Here is a 16,447-nt window from a genome sequence, read left to right as displayed (position 1 = left end):
TTTTCATTTTCCCCATCGCCAAATGAGTAAGGCTTCAGTTTTTTTCCCTCGCTAATAAGGCTAGGCTTAAAATTTTTCGGTCGATTATTTCAAACGATTCTGTTTATTTTCTTAATGTTTGATGCATTTAAAATTAAACATTGTTAATTAATCGATCTTTCAGATTCATTCTGAAGTACTTTTGAATTAAAATAAAACAGAATAAAGGAAATTAAAAATTTCTAATCCGCATAGCGTTACCCCAACTGACGTAGAAAAATTCACACATTTGCGTTACCGTAACTGGCGTTGAAAATTCCCGCATGCACATTGTGTTCTGATTGTTGACAACTATTATCAACGGATGCGGACTTGATTTAAATTATTTTTAGGTTAGTTGTATGCTTTTGTAATTAAATTGTATTTATGTTAGTTATATATTTTTTGTATATGCTTATAGTTTTAAATACATTGTTTTTTAAGTAGTTTTTTTAACCGGTTTTCAACCGATTATTTTAAATGATTCGTTTTATTTTCTTAGTGTTTGATGCATTTAAATTTAAACATTGTTAATTAATCGATCTGCTCATGATGAATATGAGAAAATTTTGTTGACAAATTCTTGAGATATTACATAAATTAAGAAAGATATTCTTTAGTGTCCATAAAGTTTAAACGCTCAGTGACTCTGTTTTCAGTAATCATATTATAAAAAAATGCTTTGTTTTAGTAAAAAAATTATTATATTAATTGCAGATTTATCCTTTCCACTTTAATTTAAAGCATAAATTCTACGGGAGCTAACAGAAAATTAGAGAGATACATATTACGTTATGTCTGAAGGCCTTTATAATATTATGAGTGGATTATATGACTATCAAAATTTGAAGTTTAAAAATATTTTCATGAAGAAGCTATTAAAGTTGGAATTGCATAAAATATTTAATTATTAAAATTTTAACGAACATTAAGAATGGCGAACCGGCTGGTCGCCAAAGGCGGCTAGTATATAATAAATATGCAATACCAATCTATAATCTCTATAATCGCTGCACGCTGAAATGCATCCATTTTTAGGAAAATGGATCCGTTTCATTAATGTTATTTGTCTTGCTATCGCAATGGATACATTATTTAAAGTAAAAGCTTCGTAAAGTGATTCAAAACACTCAATGAATTATGCACTCTGTATAGCAATTCTAAAAACTGGTTTTGTATATTCCTCTAAACTTGATGTTCGCTGAAAATTTCTAATTAGGTACGTGTATGTGGACTAGAATATATTCTGTAGTATTTATCGCTAAAAAATTTTGCAAAAGAGAAAAAAAGAAGGTTTTTTTAAAAAATCTTTTTTGCTGAATTACGTGTCGCTATTTGGTAGAATTCTTTACCATGGCATTACAAACGCTTTTTACTTTCTTGCATACTTAGAAAAAGTATCGTATTCGTCAAAAAAATTCAAAACTGAAATTTTGACGAATCTCCTCGTTTCAGATTGTTGAGTTTAAAAAACACATTTAATAAATTCCATCGGTCTGTGAACAAAGATAACTCAAAAACGTTTTGAGATATGAAGGAACTATGAGAAAGAAATATGGTTTAAAGAAATTACGCCAAATTTGTAGATTTCTATCGAATTTTGAATGAAATCCATTGAGAGAAAATCTGTCTGCTCTTTTGCCCGAATATAAATAAACACGATTACAGCAAATTGAAAAGAGGTAGATAAATAAAACTCGACACACAGAACAACATCTAAAGTATACATCCGTATCAAACTTTGAACTAAATCTATCAAGAGAATTATCATCTATCCATCAGTGTTTTCATAAGCTTGTAAACGCGAAAACTCAAAAACGAAATAAATATATCTTAATCGCCATCTTAAAAGTGCTCTTAAAACAAATAATTAATTGAAATGTACAGAAATTCTTCCAATGGTACTATTCGATTCTCGCTCAGTGCGTAAGGAGTATGTGGTGAATAGTATATAAGCCAGTTAACAACTCTTCTACCCCAACGATCGTTTTGGTATAATTGATAAGTTACTGGACTACTAACCACAAGGTCCCGGGTTCTATCCTCGAGCATCACCTACCGCTTCATTGGTGACCCGGACGTGAATTGTTAACTGGCTTATATGCTATTCACCACAAATATTAAAGCAGCGTGTACACAACTAATTTACGGCACTGAATTAAGACTACTTCCAGATCTTGTGACAAGTGATTCTATCAATTAAACCATTAATCATACTTATGTAACCAATTTAATTTTATCATGAGACCATTAAATCCTGTTTCCATGCCTTACATGACACTCATAAAAATTTAAATCAATCCTTCATTGAAAACTTGTTATGAGATATTTCTAATATTTGACAAAGTTAATCCTCTAGTAATATCACCTCAGGATCCCCATGTGGTTATTAGCAGAAACAAGACTTCATTGATTTAAATGGGGTGTTAAGTAAATTTACTTATGTACTTGCAGATGATACTCATCCTTCTCATCATAATCAATCTCAAAAAATTAATAAAGATCCTATAACTGCCCCTCCAAACCTTGCTAAACCAATCACCATTAGATGCGGTCGTAAGGTCAGATTCTCGTAATATCTAGTTACCGAATGTATCGTATAAATGGAGGCTGTAGTCTTGCATAATTTTACAAAAAAAAAAAAAAAAAAAAAAAAGTACCTTTTTTTTGTAACTATGCACATCTTACATTATCCCTAAGATGCATACACATCAATTATGCTTAAACCTTTAAAGGGCCATTTTTTTCTAGTCATATTATGTTAAAATATTTTTAGGCGTGAAATTAGAATAAGAAAAGGGATTCATTTAGCTTATTAGATAAATTTAATTTGATTAATTAATTAATTTGGTTAATTAATAATTAAGTAACAAATCAAGACGCATCATTTTGTCTGAGATAAAGAACTGAAACATCTAAGTTTTTGATTTACTAAAAAAATGTGTCAGAACTTATGCCAACCCACATAATTTCATACAAAGATTGTTAAATTTGGTGGGAAGCATACCTCCCACGGCCCTAGAAAGGGTTAGTTAAGTACAAAATTAGTTTTTTCAGGTATCATTTATGCATCATATTATATTTGTATATATTATTTTCTTTTGTAATCTTGACTATGTCACAGGGGGCATACTCTGTAATGTCTCGCAATTGCTCGAAAGATGAGTCGCGTTAGTTTTGAAAGCGCAATAAATAAATAGGTTTTGCATAACCCTGTTGATATTACTACAAAGCTTACAAAATAGAGTCAGATCGAGTACACCTTCTTATTTTATAGTTAGTTTGGTGATTCCATCATCAACAACTGCATGAAAGTTGCTGGATAGGTTTCAAATTATATGGGCTAAGTAATGAGGCAGAAGTTTTGCAATTGGTGAAATAAATTTTCATTTATAGGCTTATGTATCAAAATTCAGTAGTAAATTAATGAGTGCATATTTATACACATTTAACCTTCCCCTAACTTACTTGCATTTCAAAAATTTTCTTAGCTTTTGGGTCATTTCATTGATCATTATCGCCTATAGCTTATGTGCAACGAAAATTATGATTGGAGTGTTTTATAATTTAACTTAGTGTTAGGCTTTTGGCCAAATTTCACTTAAAATTAACAACAAACCCCTTTGCTTCTAAAAAAAAAATATTTACAAAAAAAAAAAAAACTTTTTCATTGTTTTTTTTTTATATTTGGCAATACATCTAAAAATAATAAAAAGTTATAAAATCTAATTTAAAAAAATTTTACTTAACGTAATCGACTACCTTACACAGAAATCTACTTAATATGGGAAATTAAGGGGAAAAAACAGGATGAAATATTGCTATAAAAATACAGTTAAAAATTTTTTTAAATAGACAAAAAAAAAAAAAAAAATCCTGTGTGACAACAGAATTGGTATTGTTGAAAAAATACTTTTTTTAAATTTAAATGAAATCTAAAAATTGCTTTTGTGTCGAAGAATTTTCGGAAATTACGATGAAAAAAAACCTCATCAAAATTTGTCTCATTTTTAATTAATAAAAAATGAATGCATTTTTTAAAAAATTACGTTTTTAAAAAGTTGCAATTGTTTTTTCGCCTCGGATTGTAAACATATTTTTTAACCTATGTAAACGTCTACAAGCCTTTAACAAATCAATTACAAGAATATTCAAGATAGATTTTGTGGAACAACAAATTTTATATCATGCTAATGGAAGTTGTTTCTTAAACTGAAAAGTGCTAGCAGAATTCTACAAAACATCAGTAATCAACAGTCTAGAAGGATACCATATCACATACATGAAATTTTATTGCGAACACTATATTACATTAAACTGATATTAAATAAAAATCCAAACTTAGTTTTATGATAGCTTTCAGAGAAATGTATACTATTGTATAAGGTAAAGTCTTATAAGTCTTTAAACAGAACACTTTGCTGAATTGGAACCAAAATCGTCATTTTTCTTGAAAGTTTAATTTATGTTTCTACAAAGATTTTTTTTTTTTCGCAGTTTAAATGCGAATATGTATAAGAAAACAAAAAGAAATCTTCATTTGTTACTTCAGTGTGATGTGTTTCTTAATTAATTTTAGTTACAAATGTTGAAAAATGAGATAAAATCATGTGTTATATGAACTAATGTAAAATTTTTTTTGAACTTTCCATTCTTGCCAGCTCAATTTCTATTCACGCATTTTGGATTTGAAAGGTATGCATAAATGGCTTTCACAATAAATACCAAAATGACTAATAGATTAATAAGTAATTTGTTTCTGAATATTTTAGCTACTGAATCCAAACTTCATTATTTTATCTACATAGCAAATAATTGTCATGCTCTGAGCAACATATTATATTTTAATTGCCTCCAAAAAATTGCAATAAATTAAAAACAACAGATTTTCAGCAAAATATAAATCCAGAGCTGCAATTAAACTGAAGTATATTTAACCTTATTTAACAGTAGTTGTTACTGTATAGATACTGTTTCAGTAAACCCATTACTGTCTACTCTAATCATTTGTTTCACTAATTGTCCTAATCAGTCATCCTGTTGTTGATCATACCCTGGCTCTGATGAGATAGTAAATGCGATGTAAAAATTGCACATCAGATGAATCTCTTTCAGGGCTTTGATGAGATAGTTTAGTTATATTAACGCCCTGTTTTAAAGCAATGCTGGGGCTATTTTGGGACGGACCTCGTAACTTTGAACCGCCGTCAGATGAAGAGGCCTGAGCTGGCACCCCACTTTTCAAACTTCCACACCACACGAGCGGGAGGTCATTTGGCCCTGATGGATTTAATGTGCACCAAACTCACTTACAAGACGGTTCTTCGGTGGAATCAGGTTTCGAAGCAAAAATCTAACCACTAGGCCATCGTGGTCCTTTGATGAGATAGTAAGCAAGATATAAGATTTCATATGAGATGAATATGTTTTAAGAAATTTGGAGATGGTTGTTAATCAAAGTTTGCTATATATGGCTTTGTTTATTATCTTCTCATCACATAATTAAGTTACATGAATAATTATAAGATAGCGAGGGCAATGCACTGAGAATTTAACACAATCCTGTTATTTCCTGCCATTCCATACTTTTTTTTTTTTCAGCAAATGGATTTGTTTGTTTGAGGTCAGCTGCTGTCACCCAATTGTAGCCATGTTTAGGTTTTATGGCTAAAGAAGGAAAAACAAGAATTATAACTCCATGGTTGGTCAGATAAAATATCAGGCCGAAGTTTCAAATCAACACTTGGAGACAGGAAAACTTTCTTATTTTTGGCCTAAATCTCCATAATAAGATTAATTTCTTTCTCAACTTATTATTGTGTTGAAATAAATTCTAACTCAATTTTACATTATATATTTGCAAAACAAACAATATCTCTATTATGAAGTCTGTAACAAATGTATCTTCACAACTTAAGAATTCAAAGATTTTGTATTTTAAATAATGTGTATAGTTACCCAAAATACTGTTTATGATAAATTTATTTAACAATGTGGCAAAAATTAAGGAATAAGGTAAATAATTTTTATAAATTATTAAATAAGCATTTAAAAATTGTCAAATATCAACTAAAGATTATAGTTAGGTTAGAAAATTTGATGAATTATTGTTATTAAGAAATTATATTTTGACATACATATTATATTCTTTAGGCAGGCGAAACGATTAAATTTTACCTCAAACAAGTTCACAACAATTACTCTTTTGTTACTTTTAATACATTTTAAAACATACATATATTTCTCTTTTAGCAAAGTCAACAATTTTATTGCAATGAACAGTTTAATTTTTTTCTCAAGTACAGAAAAATATATTAGCTCAATTTTTAAAAGAATCAATTCAAATAATTTTATTTTTCAACATCTTTAATAAAACTGAAGTCCTCAACAGACTTACAAATAAAACTTATTCCTCATGTAAATGAAAATTTGATATATATAAGTCAAATTATTTATTTCAATATCCAAAATGAAAAGGGAATTGACAGTGATAAAAAAAAAAAAAAAAAAAAAAAAAGATATCCGAGACCAATATAGGAAAAATCCATTTCAATGTTGATGAAAAAGAAAGAAACACAGAAATATAACAAAATGTCCTCTTTAATGAAGTAGAATCCAAATAACATGCAAAATCAAATGCAGATAACAAGTTTCTTTTAAAGAACCTTTGCATTAAAAAACATAAACCAATTATAATAAATATCTGCATAAGCTAACTCACTGGTTAGTACAAAACTCCAATTTTGATTTGATAAACTATCCTGAACAACATTTGTCTTTGTAACAAACAATATATATATGTGTGTGTTTCAAAATTTTTCGTACATAAATTATAACATTACATATTATTTTAGCGTTTTTCTATTACACATGCATAGTATCATTTTTACAGATGCACATTTCAAAAATATACATTTACTAAATCATTCTATTAAAAAGTACATTAGTAAATATAAGAAAGTTAGCCAGAACAATGTTACAGGTTTCTTTGAAAAGAAATCTACATATCAACAATTCTTAAGAATTTAAAATGATGTTCAAGTTTCTACTCATAAAGATGTTTGATCATATCCACTCTTAAGTAGAAGAATTTCAAAATTCTCATTAAGTATTAATAAACTTTCAACTTGTTCTATTCTAGCTCATGTTTTTTTTTGTTTAACCAATACATGAAACCAATTAGATAAGACTTTTTTTTTTTCCTGCTCTGGGCTAACTTTTATAAATATTTAACAAATTTATTTTTAATGAAACATATGAAGTAAATATTAGTTTCAGAATTAGTAAAAAAAAAAGTACACTAAGATGATCATTACCCAAAACGAATTGAACTCTAAACAATGGTAAATAAACGAGCAAGAAAATTTGCTCATCTTAGCTCATATACATGTGATAACAAAAAATATTCACATAGGTTCTTTTTAAGTTTATAAAATCACTTAAATCTAAAATGTTTAACAATAAACAGTTTGTTATCTTTTAAGAGGTAACAGTAACTGAAAAGAATGAGCAAAAAATATTGATCCTTACACCATAAAAAAAAGAAGAAAAGTTAATGTTAAAAAATGCATATATTTGTAAACATTTCACTTAAATATAAAAAAATATTAAGTATCGAAGACATAATGATAAACTGTTACCATTGAACCCCTCTGTTTGGCAAGTCCTTTACTTTATAAATTCGAACAAGCCAATGCTCTGTTGTGTATGCTTCTTCTAAAACATCCAATTCAAAATTCTTATTTCCTATTTCTGCGTTTCTCACACGATCATAGCCAGGAGGTTTGCCAGCTTCAGTATAAACTTGACCAAATCTATAGTAGCACATCTTATACATCAATGATTTCAAGAGGGTTTCAGAGCCATCTTTGTCAATACGGAATTCACCAGATGATGTGTAATAATCATTTTCTTTTATGTGCTTACCACGATCAGTGCTTCCACCAATTCTTACCATCCATAAGAATTTATTTATATCATCAGATGAGTATCCAGTAAGACCGCCAAAAATTACTAGCACATAATTCACATCCAACTCCCTCATTATTTCATATGCTTTATCCTCCGTAGAAGCCATTGCCTGTCCAACTCGAGATATATGAGTGTTGTTCCATGTATTGTTATCTACCAGGATTGTTCTATTAGCCATAGCTGTAATTTGATAGCCATAATCCCACCAGGACATTACTTTGGCATCCTCAGGAGTATTATGACGTAACCAATAATAAGCTTCTCGGAAGTCATCAAAAATAATTCGAGAACCATCATGGCTACGGGCTGAGAGTACAATAGATGGTGATGAGTATGCTTCTGATGTAACCCATGTGCAATGAAGCATATATGCAGTCAAAAAGAAAGACATACAGAAAATAAATGACCATGCAATTTCATTCTTCTTAAAGTAGTTACTGCCATATCGCTTAGCCTTCTTCTCTTGCGGAATAGTCTCCAATTGCTTACAATATGTTGTAAGAATTGATGAAACTCCAATTCCAGATAAAATACACATAACAGGAGCAAGCACCAGCATCAAACGGACCATCACTCCAGCAAAATAAATGCTAGTTACACCATACAATATTATGAATATATTGGCATCTGTCAATTTTGAAAAGCAGTAGTAAAGTCCAACAGGGAACATAAAAACCAAAAATTGTAAATCAAAGTAGAAACTTGACCAAGATGTAGGTTGATGTTCAGATACAGATGCAATGATGGGAATATTGTTTTTAGCGTAAGAAGGATCCAATAGAGAATAAAATCTTCCAGTCCAAGGAGATATTTTTCCAGTAATGGTTAAAACAGCCCCAGCAGAAATAGTGATTACAGCACAGATCGTATATATAGTTTGGATTAAAACTTCGTAATCTTCTTTACTTAAACGAGAACTAACATAATCAGCAAATGCATGGAGTTGACAAAGACCAAATACACCCAATGCAGCCATATGTTCACTGGATTGTACAGGCTGGAATCCAACAAATGATATCTGCATTGATAACAAAGTGCCCAAGCAATACAAAGTACTGTAAGCCACATATACACGGTGAGAAAATCTGCCAGTAATCATCAATGCCAACACATGAAGAGGTATTAAATTGATGAGGAACACATAACCACCCCATGATGAGACCATGTAAAAATAAGCAATACCACACATTCCAGCCCAGTAAATTGAACCAGTTTTTACAGCTTTGATCCACATATAATATGTAAGCAACATGCAGAAAATAGCAATTCCTTCATTATCATAAGAGCCTGCAACAGATCGTGATATATAGCCCGGAACAACAGATATCATAGCGGCTGCAACAAGTCCTGAAGAGGCATCCTTAAGTTCTTTTGTCAACAGATACGTGATGATGGTTGTAAGACTTGAGAATAAAGGAGCCAAGAAGACGCATACATTACGAATATCGATGGTTATGTGCAAAAACTGTAGGATACGATAAATCGTAGCAGAGGTTATCATGAGACCAGGATAAATGGTGCCACCAATAATTCTGCCAAGTGGATACCATGCTCGATCATCAAACCAATTATGAAAACTGTAAAATCCATTTTCTGCTAAGTATTTTGTTGTTCGATAGTTGAAGTAGGGATCAAATTCGTGAATGACACTTTCAAATCGTAAAACCGAAAACAGACGCGTAGAAAATGATAAGATAGCGGCCATAGACAGGATCAACATTTTCAATAAAGTATCCTGCTTCTCCGGTGACATGCGGCCAAACCACCCAGGTGGTTTAATTATTGGTGCTGTAAACATTTTGAAAATCAAATGTTCAACAAGAAAAGGTTAATTCAGTTTACCAAAACGACCATTAGAGAATCAGTCAGCAAACAAGAAATTCGGCTAAATTTTACACAGAAAGATGTGTTCTAAAATAGCACACTCAGAATTTTATCATATAAAAATAATTAGCCACGCACACTTAAAACTTAATCAACTTTGTCGTAATTAGAATATTATTTATCTGATGAACTCTTGTCACTATCTCCACATAAACGCCACGAATTTCATATCAAAAGCCGAAAGCGAAAGTTACAGTTTGTACAAATATTTCGAAGTTCTTATTTCTAGATGTAAAATTTATAAATATAATTGAAAAGAAACAAAGAAAAGTTTATTAAAATTATATTCTAGATAGGAATAAATTTAATTACCTGAGAGAGGTTTTTTTTTTCCTCTTTTAGCTTGTAAATGCCACTCAAATAGCGTGGAGGTGAAATCCACAAGTCGCAGCTTTTCATCTGAAACTATTGCGAATGCTGTTTAGGACTTTTTTCTATATATATTAAGTTTAAAAGCTGATAGAAGACTATTTTCTGAGCTTTTTTTAATTAATATTTTAAAATAAATTATAAAAAATAGAAAATCAGAGGTGACAAAAATATCTTATTACACGTAATTATTGCGATTATGTTACTATAACTGCAACTATAACAGCATGCGTGATTTGAAATGTTTATCGAATCTGAAATGAAAACAGAATAAAAGTTTGGATCATACGTTCAGGAGCATACGCCGGAAAACTAACTTTCATTCCTTCCTTCCTTTAGATCATGTTATAAAAGTGCATTTTCCCAACGATTCAATACTTGTTATTTTATTTTTTAATTAAAAGGTAAAGAACTTGAGCTTATAAATTATAATCACATTCAAAAGATTGCAAAAATCATATTTTGAAGCATAAATATTCAACTCTTAATTTTTTAAACTGATATGATAAAATATTTTTTGATATTGACCAAGAAATGTCTTGGGAATACTTAAAAAGAGAAATATGACTTAAAAATTGTATCAATTAATTTATATTTGGATTTCTACTAATATTTACTGGATTAATTAAAATATAAGAAAAAAGTGAAGGCTTTTAAAATGTCTGCTGTTTTTGTATGTTTCATATAGTAGTAAATTATCTATTATAAATTTTAACTAGGTTAACTCAATATTCCGTGATGGGAAAAAAAAAAAAAAAAGATATTTTTATGCGTTATACCATATAAACAATATATAAAAATATATTATTTTGATAAAATTATTCTGCTGTGTCTTTTGTTATCTACTGTTCGTTATATTAGAATGTGGAAAAAATTGCATGTTCTTTTAAAAATTTCTGGGTTTAAATCTTAAAATTTTAGAAATCAGGATTCTCAAAATACATATTCTGAATCCTAATTTGCTGATGATTGATCTGGGGAAATTTAGAATGTCATTCCTCTCGCCTAACCACATTTCAGAATTACTTCAGCTGTCTACGTAATCATCGTGTTGTTTTGAAGCAGGTTGTTAGTATAGCTAAACTAAATACAATTCTGCTGAAGAGTAATTTTTGCAGAATATATATTCATGAACTGATGTTTAATAGTATACCAATTATTAATGACTAAAATTATTTACCTAAGATGTCATGTTTATTACTATCAGCAATTAATTGTTAATAAAAACATGTCATTTTAATCTGTTTACCAATGGCATGCAGTTTAATCAAAAGTTCTCTAATGTCATTCGATCAATTCACAAGTTTCATATTTATTATTAGCCAGTCTTGATAATCAGTTGATTTTGTGGGTATATTAGTCATGTTTCAGTTAAATCTCTTATGTAAATCTTGATATTCATTATTCCTCTACAAAATATTTTTGTGACGGGCATTAAAGCTGTATTCTTTTAATTGACTTAACCTGTTCTGACTTTTGCATAAATGAACCTTTCTGATGGAGTTGAGTATTATGATATTATAGTATCATTAAAAAAATGTTTTTCTTTAGCTTTCAACAATAAGAGAAAATCTTATGATTAAATATTTACTGAAATAAAAAAATTTTGAATTTCATTATAGCAACGAAATCTATGGTTTTAAATTATTAAAAATATTTTTAAAATTGCCAACATATAAGAAAATTTGTTATAACTAAATTATTATAATTAAAAATCAATTTTGTTGATATTTCCAGGAATTATTACAGAAAAATGCCAAAATACAGCTTTATTTTTTAGTTAATTAAAATTAAAAAAAAAACACATTCTAAGATACATGTTTTTACTTCTCATAGTGTATAAAATTTGGTATCTCTACATCAAACAGTAGAATGTTAACACACATATTTTCTTTTATTATTAGTCGAGGTTGTACAGATTCATAATTATATAAGAGTTATACCTAAATAAGGTACTATTTAATTTTAAGATATATTTTTAAAATTAACAAATATTTCAAATATATTTTAATAGTTATTAACCATTATTTTTTTTATGCAATGGCATATTTTTTTCCAGAATTTTGAACCTTTTTTTTATTTGTCATTTATATTGTAGTTAATTGCTTTTTAATGAACGCATGTAAATTTAGTCAGAACAGCAACAGATATGTTCTAAACAAGTTCAAGATTCTTCTGAGTTATAAAATTTCATTAGACAGATATTATTTTAGTTAAATATTTCTTTCTTAAAACTTTTTTTTCAATTATTCTTTAATTACAATGGTTATACAGATAGAAAAAGTGATGAAATATTTTGAACAATCTCTAATCATTGTTCTTACACTCTTCAATTGCAATTTAATTATAGAAATTGTAGTAGAAATTGAATATTAAGTTTTCAAATGTTATATTGCAGTATGAAATAATTCATGTTTTCATTTCGATAGGAAAAATAATAAGATTTGTTTGTCAACATGCAGAAATTTTGAAACAAATCTTTATTTCTATTCACTAAATGATAGCGGAATAATTTTTAGCATTTTATTTAGTCATAAAATAGTGCCATCTTTAACTAATGAAATATCAAATGGATAATTTAAATCTTATTTATATTTTGAGTGCCTGTAATCAAAAGAATCATTAAATATATAATTTTGAACTAATTGTTTGTTTTCCCCAATAATTTTGTAATAATAATTTCAATCTAATTTCTAAAAAAAAAAAAAAAAAAAACACATTGATATATTAATTTATTAATTTTTCTTACATTAATATAAGAATTAATATTATTAATATAATTTCTTATATTAATTAATATATTAATTTTTCTTCTTGAATAAGATGCAGATCTATATACTATTTAGATCCATATACTATTTTAAAATAATACTTTGTGGATGAATATATTTTGTTTTAAAAGGTTATTATTTTTTTTTAGGCCTAGAAGTCATTGAAGAGTTAATCCTTACATTCCCTCTTTTAAAATATTAAGGAATAATATTAAAGGTAAAGTACCTTTTACTTTTATTTTCCTTCAAATTATCTCAATTAAGTGGCAAATTTAGGCAAATATTTTTCTTGCCATAAGATGCTTTTCTTTTTTAGATATTAGAGTACTCCTTAAAACATTTTACTTTTATAGTGTTATTATTTGAAAATTTTAATGAAAGTATAATTTAGTACTATATATGCTTTTGATAATTTTTATTATATAATCTAATAATACTTATAGAATTATCTTTTTGTGTAAAACAATTTTTTCAGGAAAAATGTTAGGACCCACTACATTATTTATTAAGCATTTGCCTTCGGAACTTAATGCAGCAGATCGAGAAGAACTATTAAAACTTGTAGGTGCTGTCAAGGTTCGAGTCATGCCAGATGAAGGAAAAATGAAATATAGTGCATTTGCAACATTTGCAAATCAGGAAGATGCAAAGTATGCATTGTCCCTTTTACATCAAAGAGAAATCTTAAACAGACGTTTAGTGGTTGAATTTTCAAGGGAACAACATGAACATTTTATTCCACATCTTAGTGATTATTCTAAATTTCAGATTGAGACCCCAAAGGATAATGCAATGAAATTAACAGAAAAAGAAGTTCTTAGAGCAGATATGGAAGAGTTTTCTAGAAAATTGCATGGTGTTGCACCATCTCTTGGATTAGACTATTTGCCTTCATCTTTATTGAAATACAAATATCCCCCGGCTACTCCAACAATCATACAAAACATAAGTCATGCTTTAGCATCTGTACCTAAGTTTTATACGCAAGTCTTACATCTGATGAATAAGATGAATTTACCTGCTCCCTTTGGACCATTGACCCCTGCACCACCTTTAACTCCAGATATTCCTGTACAGGAAAGTGAAGATGTTGTCGAAGGAGATTCACATTACATGGAAAACACTAATGCTTCTTCAGAAGAATCTGAATATGAAAGTGAGCCAGATGCTGAAAAGCCAAAAGTTGTTGAAAAAATTTTACCTCAGAAGAGAGCAGTCCAAAAAACTAAATTTAAAAAGAAACCCAAATTTTCTGATTTTATACCAGTATCAAGCAGTAGTAGTACAAAGCAACAAACAGAACCTTCAGAAGTGTTTGAATCTCAGCCTTTAAACCAGAAAAAAATTAGCATGAAGAATATAGAAAAAATAAATCCTATTGCAGTCACAACAAGCTATGAAACAGCTGGTGGGTTTGGAGCAATTGAACCTCCTAAAGTATCAGATGATAATTCAGATAATAAACTAGATACTTCTGAGGAAAATTGGAGCACTTCTCAATTTATAACTTTGGATGAACTGAGGAAGAAAAAAATATCTTCCAGAGAAATGAAAACAATGTCTATTTTTCGGAATTTCTCACCTGGAGAACCTACTTTTCGGTTATATATTAAAAATTTAGCTAAGCAAGTAGAAGAAAAGGACTTGCGTTATATATTTGGAAGATTTATTGATCCAAATTCTGAAAATGATAAAAATATGTTTGATATTCGACTTATGAAAGAAGGTAGAATGAAAGGCCAAGCTTTTGTGACTTTAGCCAATGAAAAACAAGCCATGGAGGCAATTAAAGAAACTAATGGCTTTATATTGCATACAAAACCTTTAGTAGTTCAGTTTGCTAGATCAGCTAAACCTAAGGAAGCAGAGAAGAAAGAAAAATAAACTTCTTTAACAAATTTATTTTATTTTTATTAACAGCATTTATATTGATTTTATTTCTATTTCAGTACATACTGATGGAAGATGACAGGATATGTGTTAAACTTCTGTTTTTTGCCAAAGCTAGAGAATTAATGGAAAAACATGAAATGGAAGCCCTATTTCCTTCAGGTTCATATGATTTCCAAAAATTGTTACAACAGATTTTGAATGTGTGTGAAAATTTACAACCTATTGCTGAGAATGTAATTCTTGCTCTTAATGAAGAATATGTTGAAACATCAGAAAATATTTCATTGAAAGATGGTGATGAAATAGCAGTTATTCCACCATTAAGTGGAGGCTAATTACAATTATTTATGCATTAAAAAAATGTAAATATTGTATTTTCTTGTTGATTGTATCTGTATATACTTGATTTAAGAGCTCTTTTTAATATTTGTTTGATTATAAAAAATGTTTTTGATAAATGTACTACAATAAAAAAGTCTGATAAAATGTATATACCAGTGCTTTAAAATAAAAATATTGGAAAATGAGATTTTTTTAAAAACTTTATTAGATTCTCTTTAATACAATTTATTTTGTGTATATCTATTATAGTTACTGCAGATATATATGTAAAATGGGAAAAATAACATATTTTTTTATTGAAATTACATTTCAGGATACATCTTTTTTTATTCTTATGCTATGTCAGAATAATCAATTTCCCTCATATCTCCTGTCTTTAATATATATATATTTAATACGAGTTCCACTTTTAACATTAGTTGATAAATAGGATTGTATGTTTTGCACAGAATTTAAAAATAGATGCATAATTTTAATTTAATATAAATTTGAAATTTATCACTTTTATCCATTTAAATGATTGGTATATTAGATTTTAATAAATTTATTCAAAAATTTTATAAGACAAATAAAATTTGATGTATATATATATTTAAAATTACAAGTTATAGGAGCTGCTTTACAGATTCACTGTTTTCATTACATAGACATGTAGAGAATCTATAAATTCTAGCAAAAAAAAAAAAAGAAGCAAGCTGCAAAATCATTATTTGTTACAGAAAGTTACACTGCTATTCTTTAATAGTGCTAAAAATACAACATGAAAATCATTTTGGCAGCACAAAGATTGACAGTTATTGTTCAGAAGTGAAAGTAAAAGCTTCTGTGTACATGTATCCATCCTATTGAACAAATAGAATAGGTAGATATGATGAATCGACAGATTAATTTGAATCTTTGTCTTGTTTTCCTACCTTCTAGAAATGAATTAATTAAGGATCATCGTTAAGTTATAAATCACACCCTTTTCTTGCCAGTATAAATAAATTAACTATTTTATATTAAATTTTACATTGGGCTTTGTGAATAGTTTGTAAATGAATATTGCTCAATAAGTCTTATGAAAGATCTTGGTTAGATATTTTGTCTGTGTCTGTTTGAATATAAAACAATTATTTAAATTTACTCATTCTCACTAATGCAAAGATGATCCAAATATAAGTTCATATATAATTTTTTATTTAATAACATAAGTAATG

At 28.4% G+C, this 16,447-nt stretch overlaps 2 protein-coding genes across 2 annotated transcripts; one reads left to right on the top strand and one right to left on the bottom strand.

Moving 5' to 3' along the window:
- Nucleotides 1-6,600: 6,600 nt before the first annotated feature.
- LOC129981016 (dolichyl-diphosphooligosaccharide--protein glycosyltransferase subunit STT3A-like) lies at nucleotides 6,601-10,044 on the bottom strand. Its single transcript, XM_056091613.1, has one exon. It carries the CDS (start codon nucleotides 9,785-9,787, stop codon nucleotides 7,655-7,657), a length of 2,133 nt encoding a protein of 710 aa, XP_055947588.1. The 5' UTR covers nucleotides 9,788-10,044; the 3' UTR covers nucleotides 6,601-7,654.
- A 433-nt stretch (nucleotides 10,045-10,477) lies between these two features.
- LOC129981018 (RNA-binding region-containing protein 3-like) lies at nucleotides 10,478-15,044 on the top strand. Its single transcript, XM_056091614.1, has 3 exons — nucleotides 10,478-10,646; nucleotides 13,163-13,230; nucleotides 13,489-15,044. Exon 3 carries the CDS (start codon nucleotides 13,494-13,496, stop codon nucleotides 14,895-14,897), a length of 1,404 nt encoding a protein of 467 aa, XP_055947589.1. The 5' UTR covers nucleotides 10,478-10,646; nucleotides 13,163-13,230; nucleotides 13,489-13,493; the 3' UTR covers nucleotides 14,898-15,044.
- The last annotated feature ends 1,403 nt before the right edge of the window (nucleotides 15,045-16,447 follow it).

This window comes from Argiope bruennichi, chromosome 8, assembly GCF_947563725.1.
Source record: "Argiope bruennichi chromosome 8, qqArgBrue1.1, whole genome shotgun sequence".
NCBI classification, from domain to species: Eukaryota; Metazoa; Arthropoda; class Arachnida; order Araneae; family Araneidae; genus Argiope; species Argiope bruennichi.
This window is presented reverse-complemented; position numbering and strand designations above follow the sequence as displayed.